General features: G+C 32.5%; 1 protein-coding gene across 1 annotated transcript; it reads left to right on the forward strand.

Moving 5' to 3' along the window:
• Nucleotides 1-443: 443 nt before the first annotated feature.
• Nucleotides 444-5,487, forward strand: LOC117926981 (leucine-rich repeat receptor-like serine/threonine-protein kinase BAM1). The gene is made up of 2 exons (XM_034846324.1): nt 444-3,431; nt 4,778-5,487. The coding sequence occupies exons 1-2, from the start codon at nt 857-859 to the stop codon at nt 5,131-5,133; spliced, it is 2,931 nt and encodes a 976-aa protein (XP_034702215.1). The 5' UTR covers nt 444-856; the 3' UTR covers nt 5,134-5,487.
• The last annotated feature ends 9,287 nt before the right edge of the window (nt 5,488-14,774 follow it).

The following is a 14,774-nucleotide window of genomic DNA, read 5'->3' on the forward strand; positions in this document are numbered from 1 at the left end:
CATTCCTTTGTTTACTAAGGTATGAATAGAAATCTGTCAGCAAAAAATTTGGACACAAGAAGCCAACAGTGCCATTTTTTGAAATACACTCAGCTTTGAGGCAATGATATACAACATGTACATTAGATACCTTTGTGACAATTGATTAGGAGACAAACATATTTTAAGTCATTCACCAAAAGCACAAGGAGAATTCAGCCATTTTCATTGAATGAAAGTGCAAATTCTCCATAAAGAGTGTTGCTTTGATTAAAGCTAAAGGGCATTTTTGTCACATGAACAGGGAAAGAAAGCAAGAGAAAGAGAGAGAAAGAATCAACTTTACTTTCTTTTTTTTTCTTCTTTTTTTCTTTTTTTTCTTTTTGGGTTGCCTCTCCCTAATCTAAACTTTAAATTTCGGTTATCCAACGGCTTTCTTTAATTTCTTCTTTTTCTCACTCTCTCTCACTCACTCACTCACTCACTCACTCACTCATACTTTGCTTTTCTTTTTCCTCACTCTCTCTTTCTTTCCTTTGCTTTGCTTTGATACTCATTGATATATAGCCATCACCCAAAACCCAGTTTTCTAGCTCAGTTTCATGATCATCAAAGGTTAGAAAAGAAAGGAAAAGAAAGGAAAGCAAAGGAAAGGAAAGGAAAAGAAAAGAAAAGTAGAGGCTTAGCTTCTTCCTTGTATTTCAAGACTGCTTGAGTTGTTGAAGATGTTTGATTCTTCAAGCCTGTGCACACTTGAAGTTTCCCAGATTCCCTTCACTTTCCCCCACTTTTCCCACAATTTTAACCTCACCCAGCACCTTAAATCTCTCAGTATTCTCTTCCAACTCCAATTTCCCTGAAAATCTTTTCCTGGAAAATGGCTTCTTTCATTGCTCTTGCACTAGTCCTTTTCCTCCGGCTGAGTACCCCATCTTTTTCATCTTCTCTGAGCAGTGATTTTCACGCTTTGGTGGCTCTAAAACGGGGATTTGCGTTCTCTGATCCGGGTTTGAGCTCATGGAACGTCTCGACTCTGAGCTCGGTCTGCTGGTGGAGAGGAATTCAATGCGCTCATGGGCGGGTTGTGGCACTGGACTTGACAGATATGAACCTCTGCGGCTCAGTTTCTCCAGACATTTCCCGCCTTGATCAGCTCAGCAACATCTCCATTTCCGGCAACAACTTCACTGGCCCGATAGAGATTGAGAATTTGAGCTCCCTCCGGTGGCTCAACATCTCCAACAACCAGTTCAGCGGCAGCTTGAATTGGAACTTTTCGACAATGGAAGACTTGGAAGTATTAGACGCATACAACAACAACTTCACTGCTCTTCTCCCTCAGGGCGTCTTGAGCTTGAAGAAGCTCAGGTACTTAGACCTTGGGGGCAACTTCTTTTATGGAAAAATCCCAAAAATCTATGGAGGCCTGGCCGCCCTCGAGTACTTATCGCTTGCAGGCAACGATCTTCGCGGAAAAATACCTATTGAGTTGGGGAATCTCACAAGTTTGAAGGAAATTTACTTGGGGTACTACAATTCTTTCACAGACGGTATTCCAAGTGAGTTTGGCAAGCTGATCAACCTGGTTCACATGGATCTTTCGAGCTGTGAGCTAGACGGGCACATCCCGGAAGAGCTCGGGAACTTGAAGTCCCTCAACACCCTCTTTCTCCACATCAATCAGCTGTCTGGTTCGATCCCGAATCGTCTCGGTAATCTAACAAGCTTGGTGAACCTTGATCTCTCCAACAACGCCCTCACAGGTGAAATTCCCTTAGAGTTGAGTAATCTCCTCCAGCTGAGCTTGCTGAACCTGTTCTTGAACCGCCTCCATGGCTCCATTCCGGACTTCGTTGCAGAGCTCCCCAATCTGCAGACACTAGGCCTGTGGATGAATAACTTCACTGGCATCATTCCCGAACGATTAGGCCAGAATGGGAGGCTCCAGGAGCTCGATCTCTCCTCCAACAAGCTCACCGGCGCCATCCCCGGCAACCTTTGCTCGTCCAACCAGCTTCGCATACTAATTCTTCTCAAGAATTTCCTCTTCGGGCCAATTCCGGAGGGGTTGGGGAGGTGTTCTAGTCTCACCAGGGTGAGGCTTGGGCAGAACTATTTGAATGGCAGCATCCCTGGTGGATTCATATACCTGCCTCTGCTCAATCTCATGGAGTTGCAGAACAATTATATATCCGGGACGCTGCCTGAAAACCATAATAGTTCATCCATTCCTGAGAAACTAGGGGAGCTGAATTTGTCAAACAATCTTCTTTCAGGACGGCTGCCATCCTCGCTATCGAATTTCACTTCTCTGCAGATACTTTTGCTGAGTGGGAATCAGTTTTCGGGTCCCATACCTCCCTCCATTGGCGAGCTGAAGCAGGTGCTGAAGCTTGATCTGAGTAGGAACTCGCTTTCCGGTGAAATCCCACTGGAGATTGGGGCTTGTTTTCATCTGACTTACCTTGATATCAGCCAGAACAACCTCTCAGGGCCAATCCCATCTGAGGTTTCCAACATCAAGATCATGAATTACTTGAATTTATCGAGGAATCACTTGAGCGAAGCGATCCCGAAGTCGATTGGATCCATGAAGAGCCTCACTATAGCTGATTTTTCCTTCAATGAATTGTCCGGGAAACTGCCTGAATCAGGCCAATTCGCCTTCTTCAATGCCTCATCATACGCCGGCAATCCTCACCTCTGCGGCTCTCTCCTCAACAATCCATGCAATTTCACCGCCATAAACGGCACGCCTGGAAAACCACCGGCCGACTTCAAGCTCATCTTCGCATTAGGTCTCTTAATCTGCTCACTTGTATTCGCCGCAGCCGCGATAATCAAAGCAAAATCATTCAAAAAAACCGCATCCGATTCATGGCGGATGACAGCATTCCAGAAGGTGGAATTCACCGTTGCCGACGTCCTCGAGTGCGTCAAGGACGGCAACGTCATCGGCCGCGGCGGCGCAGGGATCGTCTACCACGGAAAAATGCCCACCGGCGCCGAAGTCGCAGTCAAAAAACTCCTCGGATTCGGCCCCAACAGCCATGACCACGGCTTTCGGGCTGAGATCCAAACCCTAGGGAACATCCGGCATCGGAACATCGTCCGATTAATCGCATTCTGCTCGAACAAAGAGACGAATCTTCTCGTATACGAGTACATGAAAAATGGGAGTCTAGGAGAGGCACTGCATGGGAAAAAGGGCGGATTCCTGGGGTGGAATCTGAGGTACAAAATCGCGGTCGACGCTGCTAAAGGATTATGCTACCTCCACCATGACTGCTCGCCCTTGATCGTTCATCGGGATGTGAAATCGAACAACATTCTCTTGAATTCCAGTTTCGAAGCGCACGTCGCCGATTTTGGGCTCGCCAAGTTCTTGATCGACGGCGGCGCGTCGGAATGCATGTCTGCAATTGCAGGATCTTATGGCTACATCGCACCAGGTATGTGTTGTTTCTACAATTGACAGTTACTTTGGTAGTTAAGTTAGTTAATTTCTATTTATTTATTTATTTATTATTATTATTATTTGGATGAATATTCCACTGCCAAATTTGTGGGTCATGGCTTGATTGATAGTAGCCGTCTGATTGGTCAAATTTTGAAGGTGACCCACTAGTAGTTTGACATTAATCATCATTGGAAGATTCCATCATGCAAGCCGTCTATTGTCACTTAGATTAATCCGACGGCTATGATTCATAATGTGGTCTATTCTTGCCTAGTAGCATGCATCTTATTATGGTTGACATTTATTTATTTTTTAATCATCACCGCACGTTTATAGCTTGATCGGACGGTTATGATTGCATAATTTCGTTATCATACTCATCAACTGCCAATTAGCCTCGATCAGATGGTTAGGATTGCATAGTAATTTATGTTTTTCTTAAATGTATATGTCACATTATATTTCACCATTGACTTTATTTATCCTCCACGGAACTATCCTAGCCGTTCATTGTCAATTTCAATTAATCCTACGGTCACAATTTACTAGACAAATAATTTATTTTTTTTCTTGTATCATTTTTTAAAAAAGCAATTAAAAAAAAACAATAAATTCTTTTTAAATTTTGTGAAAAATCTTAGAATTAAAAAAAGATATAAAAAAAACATCCCCCTATCCTCCACCACAAAATCAAACCCAAGTGGTCTGAGCAGACGGCGACAAAACACTGTATTCCCTGTACCCGCGCAGCACCCAACTGCAGCCCCTGACTTTGCAACAGTGACAGCTAAAAACACCACCCGTTGATTGTGGTGAGGTAGAATTTTTTCGAAAACCACACTGCAAATAGAATAATACAATGGAGTGGGGTGCACTTAATCAAATTCTGTGCCATTGATATCTGTGGGTTCCACGGAGATCAGAGATCAGAGCTGGTCAATTCTGACTCACTGATCACTGATCACTGATCACTACCGTAACAGGTCGTTGAGTGTCGTGAAAGCTAACCGACATGAACATTATTTTAACTATTTTACGTTTGTATAATTATTTGAAAAATAAATTCCATCCGCATAGAGTCAGCCCCCTTGTTTTTCTTTTCTTTTTTTTTCATTTTTTAAGCAATTGAACATCTGATTTCGATCTTATCTTACGTGTAAAGAGCTCCATCCACTATCACTCTTTTGGCTTTTTTTTTGGCCTTTGTTGGTACCATGAACACTTTGCTCCATTTTGCCACGTCATTGCTTATGTGTAATTCTATATATATATATATACTTTTTATTATTATGCTTGTGTAAGTTGATTTGAGTAATTCTTGTTTTATTCTTGTTACAGAATATGCATACACTCTAAGAGTCGATGAAAAAAGCGATGTATATAGTTTTGGAGTTGTGTTGTTAGAGCTCATCACGGGACGTCGCCCTGTGGGTGATTTTGGAGAAGGTGTGGACATTGTACAATGGGCAAAAAGAACAACTAACTGTTGCAAAGAAAATGTTATTCAAATTGTTGATCCAAGGTTAGCGACAATACCCAGAAATGAAGCGACACATTTATTCTTCATAGCATTGTTATGCATTGAAGAGAACAGTGTTGAGCGGCCAACAATGAGAGAGGTGGTTCAAATGCTATCCGAGTCCCATCGCAACTCCCCCGACAACAAAACTTCATCATCATCAGTTGTTCTTTAGCAACATCAAAATCTTGAGAAAGAGAAAATTATTTTACTTTAAAATAGGAAAAAGGAAAACTTTGAAAGTTAGGGCTTTAATGGTGTCCTAAAATAGATTGATTTTGTGGAAGAGCTAGTGTTATTGATGTGCAAAGTAAATTTTAAATTTTTATTAAATTTTCTTATTGCTTAGGTCCGAGAATAGGAGATTTGGTGGCAAAATAGATAAGAAATAATTGAGGGATATCCACTTCTTTTTTGAGGGGCTCCCTCTAGGGTTTTAATATTTAGGGTTGAGAGCTTGCAAAAATGAAATGGCTCATGCATGCTCTTTGTACTATATATATATTATATATATTTGATATTTCCTCAATCATACTTCACTTCAACTCTCTCTCTCTCTCTCTCTATAGATGGTTAAAATTTCTAGATCAAAGCCTAGAAAATGAAGATATAAGAAATAAATATTTGTGATTTAATGGATTTATTTTATTTATTTATTCTCTCTCCCTTATCATTTATGAGATGCTTAAAACATCTTCATTAATTGAAAATGATATCAAAGCCAAGAAAACGAAGATACAAGAAATAAATATTTGTGATTTAATCTAATCCTCAACTTTTTTTTAACCCTAAAAATTCTATTTTGGACAAAAATATCCTTATTTTTTTTCTTGCAAAATAACCTTTTAAAAAAACACACACATGTAAATAATCAATATATTGAGGGGCATTTATGTCAAAAATAGGATATTTTTTAAGACAAAAAAACGGAGACGACTAGATTTATAATTATGGGAACTTTTTCTCTTTTTATTTTTTTTATTGTGGATCATGACTTTTTTTTAAGATTAATTTAGAAATTCCATAGTATTATGATTGTTCTCATTTTTGTTGTTTTATTTGTCTCTTGAAACAAGACAACATTGTCACACTACCATGGGCTTGGTGGCCCAAGGGTCTTGTGGGTCTAGAGTTTTGCATGGCAAAACCTAGGTGGCTTCTAAGGGGCCAACTAAGGGGAGGATCCCAACTACAATTTCTATCTCAAATACCACCCCTAGGCCCATTTATTTAAGCCCAATTCTTATCTTCAAATTAGGCCCAAACCCAATCTCAAATTCTTTAAAATTCATGTTCCTTTTATTGTGAAAGTTTATAGAACTCTCAAAAGCAAACACGCTACTTTGAAAAGATACAATCAACAATTTTTTATTTCTTTTAGATTTTTTTTAATTTCTAAGTTAAAAAATGTAAGGAAAATTTTCCCCTTTTAAATATTAACCATGAGAGGAGAGATTTTCTTGATTGATGATAGTTGTTTAAATTCAAATTTAATCAAGCAAAGAGGAAAACCAAAATAATGCACATGTTACCCATATTTAAAAAGAAAAAAAATATATCAAAAATAAAAAAGTGAAAAATATATCATTAGTTATAATTTTATGTTGAGGATTTTATCTGTGTTTTGATATAATTTTCTTTTTAGCAATTAAAAAGTGGAAAATATAATGTTCTTTTAATTTTTTAAAATTATTAAGAGTTTGTTTGATAGTGATTTTAGAAAGCGTTTTTATCTTAAAAAGTGTTTTTGAAAAAAACAAAATGAGGTGTTTGATAAATTTAGGAAACATTTTTAAAAGTCTGAAAAATCACTTATAACATTAAAAGTTCACTTATATTGTTTTCTGAAGAACACTCGATAAATGATTCTCTTAAAAACACTTTTAAGATAAAACACTTCCACTAAAAAACACTACTAAACGCATGTTGAAAATACACTTGGTAGTGTTTCTACTCGAAGTGTTTTCAGTGGAAGCATTTTCTCTTATATTTTTAATATAATCACTTATAAGTGTTTCTCCATAAAACACTATAAATTATTTTTATTTTTTTTAACACTATAAATGATTTTTTTAACACTACAAGTGATTTTTCAAAATTTAAAAAATATTTCCTAAAATTTGCTAAACATTTTTTTTTTTCAAAAACATTTTTTAGGCTAAAAGTGCTTCATAGAATCACCATCAAAGCACTCTATTTGATAAAGTTAAAGCTCATTTGACAGTTGATTCTAGAAAATGTTTTTAATCTTTTTAACACTTCAAATTTTTTACCATTTAAGTGTTAAAAAAGCTAAAAATATTTTCTAAAATCACTCTTAAACTTACTCCTAATATTGTTTTTAAGCTAAAAAATGATGTTTACAAATTACACAACAAGAAGTGGTTTTTCAATTTTTTTTTTTTTTTTAAGTTTTGATGATTTTATTCTTTTTTATTTTTATTTTTTTTTGTTTACATATAAGACACCAATGTTTTTTACGTGATAAAAATAAATAAATAAATAAATAAATCTTGTTGAAAAAGATTTTACAATAAAAAGATTTGATACATTTTTTTTTTATCAAATTTTAAAATTAAGAGGTAAAAATATGTTAAAAGACATGATTTCTAAAATTAAATTTTTTTAATTGAAAAAAGGAAAGTGGAAACAAATATATATATGAATTTTATACTTCATCTAGATATGTGTTTAAATCATATGCAAATATATGAACTAAAAATATATCCTAGATAAAATGCACATATGGAAAAAAATTATCTTAAAATAATGGGAAAAAAGTTGTTAATATTTTAAAGTTATAAAGTAGTGATTTTTTAATTTGGGTAGCTATTTATAAAATTTATTTAATTTAAAAATATAAACATGATAAAAATATTTTAAGAAAAATAAAAAAAAACAAATAATTTGAAACAAAATAACTTTAGAATGTCAATAACATGTGATTTTTCAAGGAAATTTTTTATAAAAATAATTAAATAATAAATAAATAAATAATTAATTAAAAAAAAAAAGATGAAAAGGATGATTAGTCTCATTAAGGCTAGTTTGTTATTGTTTTGCCATGCTTGAAGATGTTTGGTCCTAAATAGCCTTGCCCTCTCTCTAAACATGGTTAGGAAATGGGTTCGTGAACCGTGTTCACAAAGAGGTTCGATGGAACAACAATGGATGTTGAGAGTGTGATAGAATTCTCATCAAATTCGATCTTACCCTTCTCAATGAGGTATTTAACAAAATGCTTAAGAGCTATGCATCGGTTAGTACTATGCCCAAGATAACGATGAAATTTGTAATATTTGTTGGAATCATAGCCTAGAGGCTTAGGTTTTGGAGGCGATCGATAGGTAGCATGCCCATCATGTTTAATTTTTTTTAATTGGTCAAACATAATTAATATACTCCAATAATAATAATAATAATAATAATAATAATAATAAATGAGAGAAAAAAATCAAAATAAGAGTATAGTTCACTTGAATAGACTATCAATGAGTGAATGATTGTGGTATATAAAATTTTGGAAAAAATGGAATTTGATTCACTAATATGAATATATATATATATATATATTGGTTTATTTAAAAATAATTTGTAATATATGCACATCCCATTATTCCCAAAAAGACCCCTTTACTAGCTATATTATCCACATCAATTGACAACTAAACTCCTCCATGTAAATATTTCCCTTCATTTTAGATATTATTATTATTATTTTATTATTTTATTATTTTATTATTTGGGAATTTTTTCTCTAGAAACATTATATAATAAGAATTTGAAAAAAAAAGAAGAGTTTATTATAGTATTAATAAGTTAAAAATAAATTCATATTCTTGATGATAAATAAACCAATAATAAATTTATATTTATTATATAATATTAATAATTGTTTGATATAATAGAGAATAAAATTTGTTATAAGAGTTTTTCCGATATCAAATGTTTTACAATATGGTTGTACTTTGATATATAGTATATAAATAAATAAATATTTTATATTAAATAAATTAATCATAGTTAAAATAATTATATATATTATTAAATTTATTATTTAATAAACAACGTTAATACTTTTTGAATTGGTAATTATGATTAAATAAGATTTGTTTGACAACCTTTCCTCTTAAAATTTTAGGAAATAAAAAAATTATTAATCCTATTTAAATATGGTTTTTTTTTGCACGATATTCCTAAACTTTTAAGAAACTAAAATAAAAATCCTACGAGGTGTTTGTTTCTAGAGAAAAAATAAATAAATAATAAAATAATGATAATGATAATAATAATAATAAATATCTAAAAGGAAGCCAAACATCTATGTAGAGGAGTCAAGTTGTTAATTGATTTGAATGATATGATAAGTAAAATGTCATTTTTTGGAATAATTGGATGACTAATTAAAAAGTGCATGTGTTTCAAATTATTTTTAAATAGACGGAGATAATACTAATTTAAAATTTTTTGGGGTTTTTTCCATATATTTTCATATTAGTGAATCATATCCCACTTTTCCCTAAAATTTTCCAATTTATTAATTATTTCCCTCATCCTAAAACAATAAATATGAAAATAAATAGATTAGCGAGAAAGAAAATACATTTAAAAAAAAACAAATAATTATTTTAATTTACAAGAAAAATACTCTAAAATCAACAAGATAATTTAGTGTGAATCTTTCAATAAAAAATATTAAAAATGTTAAAAGTAAAAGAAAAAAAATGGACGAATAGTAAGAAAAATTGTAATTGAAAGTATAATGAAAAGCATAGTCTACTTGCAAGGGATTAATGATGGTATTAGATGAGGTTTTTCAATTTTTTTCTCCCACTTACCCTAAATTGAAAGTGTGAAATAAAGGTTTAGTTAATCTCGATTTTGATGATAACAAAATAAGATTTAGAACTAATGATTATATTTTAAGTGTGATTAGACAAGACGATTTCCAAAGTGACAATCACAAAGACAAATCAAATTAAGGAGAAATCATGAAGAAAAAAACCACCTCAAAGAGAAGTGTTTTTCAAGACCCAAACTTCATAAGATCTCTTTGTAAGGTTGTTGGTGTACTAAGATTTTTATGCATTGCATTATTTACTTATGCACCAAAATCATCTAAGAGTTATTTTGTTTCAAATATTTTAAAATTTGATGATTTCATATTTTCAACTAAAATCTTGTGTCAAATGTTTTTCAAACTTGTTTAAAAGGTTTTAAGTTGAAAAAGTTGGTTGTTGAGCAAAAAACGGCTCAACTGGTTGAACCGGATGAGGAACTAATCGACCCCCAGCTCAACCAGTCTAGGAACAGGTCAACCCCCAGTTCAACCAGTCAAGGGTGAGAACAGTAACCGGTCGACCCCCAGCTTAACCAGTCGAGGGGTGCAAAAAACTTTCTCTCTCTTCCAAAATGGTTGTTCAATCGGATGAGGAACTAGTCGACCCACACCTCAACCGATCGAGGTCTAGTCAAGGTTCGGTCGAGGTCCAATGGTCACCTGGCAAGCATTAAATGCTAATGGCTAGTCAACCGATCGACCCCCAACTTGACCGGTCAAACCCCCAACGACTAGTTTAGTTTTTTTCCTTTATAAAAAGACTCTAAATCTTCATTGTTTATGGGCTCAATCTTCCCAAATCTTTTTTGAATATATTTGAGCCTTGGAATAATGGTTTTTTTTTAGTGCACTATTGTTCTAAAACTTGCATATCTTTAGTGCACCTTTCAATCCTAATTTTCTAGTATCATTTGAGCTTAAAGTTTTTGTACTAGGATTTTGTGAGATCATTTATTTATAAATCTTTCAGAGTAAGTTTCTCAAGTGTGGGGTATCACTTGAGGGGTTGTTCAAGAGTGAGGTATCTCTTGAGAAGTGTAAAGGATACTTGGATCCAAAAGTCCAAGAGGGTGAATTGGAACCATAATCCAATTGTATTGCTTGAAGGCTTGGTTTGGAAACTTTGAATCAGTGGAACCTTAAGTTTAGGATTGAAGTTAGAGGAGATTGGATGTAAGTCGGGTTGCGCTGAACCATTATAAAAATCTTGTGTTTGCATTATCTCTTCCTTACTCCTTTACTTTATATGCAATTGTATTTACATTGTTTTATTATATACTTGCATATATTTGTCTCTTACATTCACATAGTTTAAATTTGCAAAAAGAAACCATTACCCTATTCACCTCCCTCCCCCCCTCCTCTCTAGGGTGATTACCATAGGTTGGATTAACCTACTTTTTTTAACATAAAGTATATCAAATTGAAAAAATGTTGAACAAAATAGGGAATTGAACATTTAAATATTTAAATCAAATCTGAAATTGCATTAATCTAATTAAACAAAATGGTTCAAATGTGCTCTTAAAACAATTCAAGACTAGAAATAAATAAAAAAAATTCCAAAAATAATAACAAACAAAATTAGTTCCTAATATCTTTTCCTTTACATCTTTGATTCTCATTACAACCAGCTTCCGAATGAACCCTCTCAATGGTTACCCATTCTCTCTTTTATATCAAGCCCTAAGTTCCCCACTCCCACACACATGAAAGCATCTTCTCTTTACATGAAAAAAGACCAAGGATGGTTTAGAGTTAGTGAGCCCTTGGTCCTAGCCCATTTTCTTGGTTTAAACATTAGAAAAAGTCATTTATGGGTTATAGTCACGTGCTCCTTAAAATAAGGGGTGACAACTAGGGAGTGGGGCCTTATGGAACCTTTGCTTGTACTTTCTTGAGTTGGAACATCGTTTGTCTTTCTCCAATTTATTCCACAAGGAAACAACCTCCAAAAAATCTAAAATTTGCTCAAATTAAAGTTCATAAAGTGAAAAAGCGAACAAAATTAGTTTTAGCTCAATTATACATGTCTAAACCCTTAAATCCCTTCATTAATGGTTGAACGATGTCAACAACAAAGAATTTTTTGCAAATTCAGTTTTTAGTTCAATTCATCATTTTTCTCGCATTCGAGATGTCCCAAGAAGATGTCAAGGTCATCATTATTCATTAAATATAACTATAAATATAAAAAATTCAAAGAAAACATGAGAAAGTCGAGTATACACAAGATGACATACAATTACCTAGTTGAAAGGTGTTTTTTGTACAAAATATGATATCAATCATGTGTTGACCTCGATATTTATATGGTTACAATTATTACAACTATAACATGTACTTTTATGATAATTATGAGTAAAATTGAAAAGGCATAACATACAACATTTAGATTTTGAGATTGAATCTCCACCGTTCAATTAAAAAAAAATACAATAAAAGGAACCACTAATAAATAAGTAAAAGAACTCTATAATTATAATGAAAAAGAGTTTTGTTGATACATGTAAAATGAAAAACCTATAAACTAATAAATTACTATAAGAAGATTTACATAAACATATATTACTATGAGAAGAATGTTACTTCAACACAAATCTTCTAACACTCTCAACTTAGAAGATTAATCATAATACAAATGATATTATCATAATGTAAACTTTTATTATGACATTTAATATCATCTTGATAGGCCTCATTGGATAGTTATGAGATGAAGCCAATCAACAATCTTTTGAGCATGATGGAAATAATTTGTCAAAAGCATTGCATAATAAAGCATTGTTATTACTTTCACAAGTCATTACTTGTCAAAAGTGCATCGAATGATCAAATGTGTCTCTATCACCATCATATAAAATTTAGGCATTGAAAGTGTCATAATGCCTCTTGCCTTAGGATATGGTGTATGAAAAACTGTACTAATATCATCCAATATGCAAAATGCAGTATTATATGCTTGAATTGCTCAATTCAAGGGATGGATAGGACTGCACTCTATAGCACGCATGACAGTTCATGCCAAACTATCTTCCACCTGCTCAATGCTAGAATATGAATGGCCTTTGCTCTCAGTTAAGGTGTAATGATCATAATTAGATCATCGTTTAGAGGTGTCAATCAACTTTGGAACTTACGTTTGTTCTTCGGCAAGTGTAACTAATTTAAAGGAAGGTTCTAGATCTACTAATTGGATGGGAATTAGTGTATATTGTGGAGTTCATATTGTTTGTGACGACCTTTAATACCTCGTTTTCCTATCTTAAGATTTTAGTGGCAAAATAGGAGTGCCTCCATTTGTTGTCGATGCTCTTCTTGTCATTCTCTTCATCATTTTTCACATTAGATCAACTTTTCTTTTGTAGTATTAGGTACTTCTTTTGGCCCGTTATTGGACATCATGGCATGAACCAAGGTTTTTGTTCTACTTTCCACATATGGCATCAAGTGTCGTGCCACTGATCATCATCGTTTTTTTTTTTTTGTATATTTATATATACCTCTTTTTTACATGTGGCTTACTCTAATTGGCTACTACATAATCAAAGGAATCTAATAGCAGTTTTTTTGTCTTTATTTGTAGATGGAGTTCATGATCTTTGTGATACAAGCTTTTCATTTTTTCACTTGCTTGAATACTACTATGCTTGAAGTGGTTACTACACATCCTTGAGTTCATCCATCTCAATATGTACTAAAGGTACAAAAAAAATGACTTAAGTACTTAGTATGAATAACGTGACCTAGGTATTAAAATGTTAAAAATGATATCGATAGTAAGGTTCAAAAAAATCTTATCTAATTTTTAAAGTATAAAAAAGGTGACTTAAGTACTAAAGTATGAATAATGTGACATAGGTAAAAAAAATGTGACTTAAGTATTAAGGTACAAAGGATGTGACCTAGTTATCAAGATACTAAAAATGTAACCTAGGTATTAGGGTATACATAATATAACTTAAGTACAAAAAATGTAACTTGGGTAATAATTTAAGAAAAATTTGACCTAGGTATTGAGGTATGAAAAGAGAGATTGAGGTATTAAGATATCAATAATGTGACTCATGTCCAAGAGATATGACTTAAATTAAGGCACAAAAAATATGATCAAAATACAAAAAATGAAATAAAATTATATTAATGTATTAAAGAATGAAAAATGTGATTAGGGTTCAAAAATATGACTAAGGTATGATATGTGAAGTACTAAGATAAAAAAAATAATAATAATTAAAGGACAAAAAATATTATCAAGATATGAGGAATATGACTAAGGTATTAAAGTATAAAAAAGTGTGACAAAAATATTTGGTTATAAAAAATATAGTTGATTTTGAGTACAAAAATTGTGACTTATATATAAAAAATATGATAAAAGTACAAAAAAGTGACTATATGTAACTAAGATACGAGGAAAAACGACAATGATACTAAGATATGAAATTTATGATCTAAGTATGAAAATTATAACTAAAATACTAAAAGTATAATCAAATATAGAGATCCAAAAAATGAAAGAATGTTCTTTCAAGATTTTGATAAATTAACTTCTCATTTTCTTTCTTACTTGTGTTCACTCTACTAGATTTTGATAAATGTTAAATAAATATATTTAAATATTTTTATCTGAAATGATTGTTTTATTTATCAGGTTATAAAATTATATAAAAAATCTATTTCAAAATAATAATTGATCAATTAAAGAAGAGTTATTAAGTTTTTATATATTTAAATTTTTTATTTATCCTCCCACGTTCAAAACTCAATGACCCATAAACTTGTTAAACAACGAGACTTTGTCTTAAATTACAAACCTTTATAAATTATAAAATGTTTATTTTATTTTATTTTTTACACTCTGGTTGGAACATTACTTTGAATTTAGAACAACAATTTTTTTTTCTTTGCATTTTTTCACTTAATAAATTATGGGTAAAGTATAGTTTTTAAAAAGTTTCAAAAGGTAAAATGTA

Source organism: Vitis riparia, chromosome 12, assembly GCF_004353265.1.
Source record: "Vitis riparia cultivar Riparia Gloire de Montpellier isolate 1030 chromosome 12, EGFV_Vit.rip_1.0, whole genome shotgun sequence".
Taxonomy (NCBI): domain Eukaryota; kingdom Viridiplantae; phylum Streptophyta; class Magnoliopsida; order Vitales; family Vitaceae; genus Vitis; species Vitis riparia.

Excerpts from the sequence above, each read along its gene's own strand:
- LOC117926981 (XM_034846324.1), top strand. The coding sequence starts at position 857 with ATGGCTTCTTTCATTGCTCTTGCACTAGTCCTTTTCCTCCGGCTGAGT. Across the intron at positions 3,432-4,777 it reads TTATGGCTACATCGCACCAG|AATATGCATACACTCTAAGA; the intron begins GTATGTGTTGTT and ends TTCTTGTTACAG.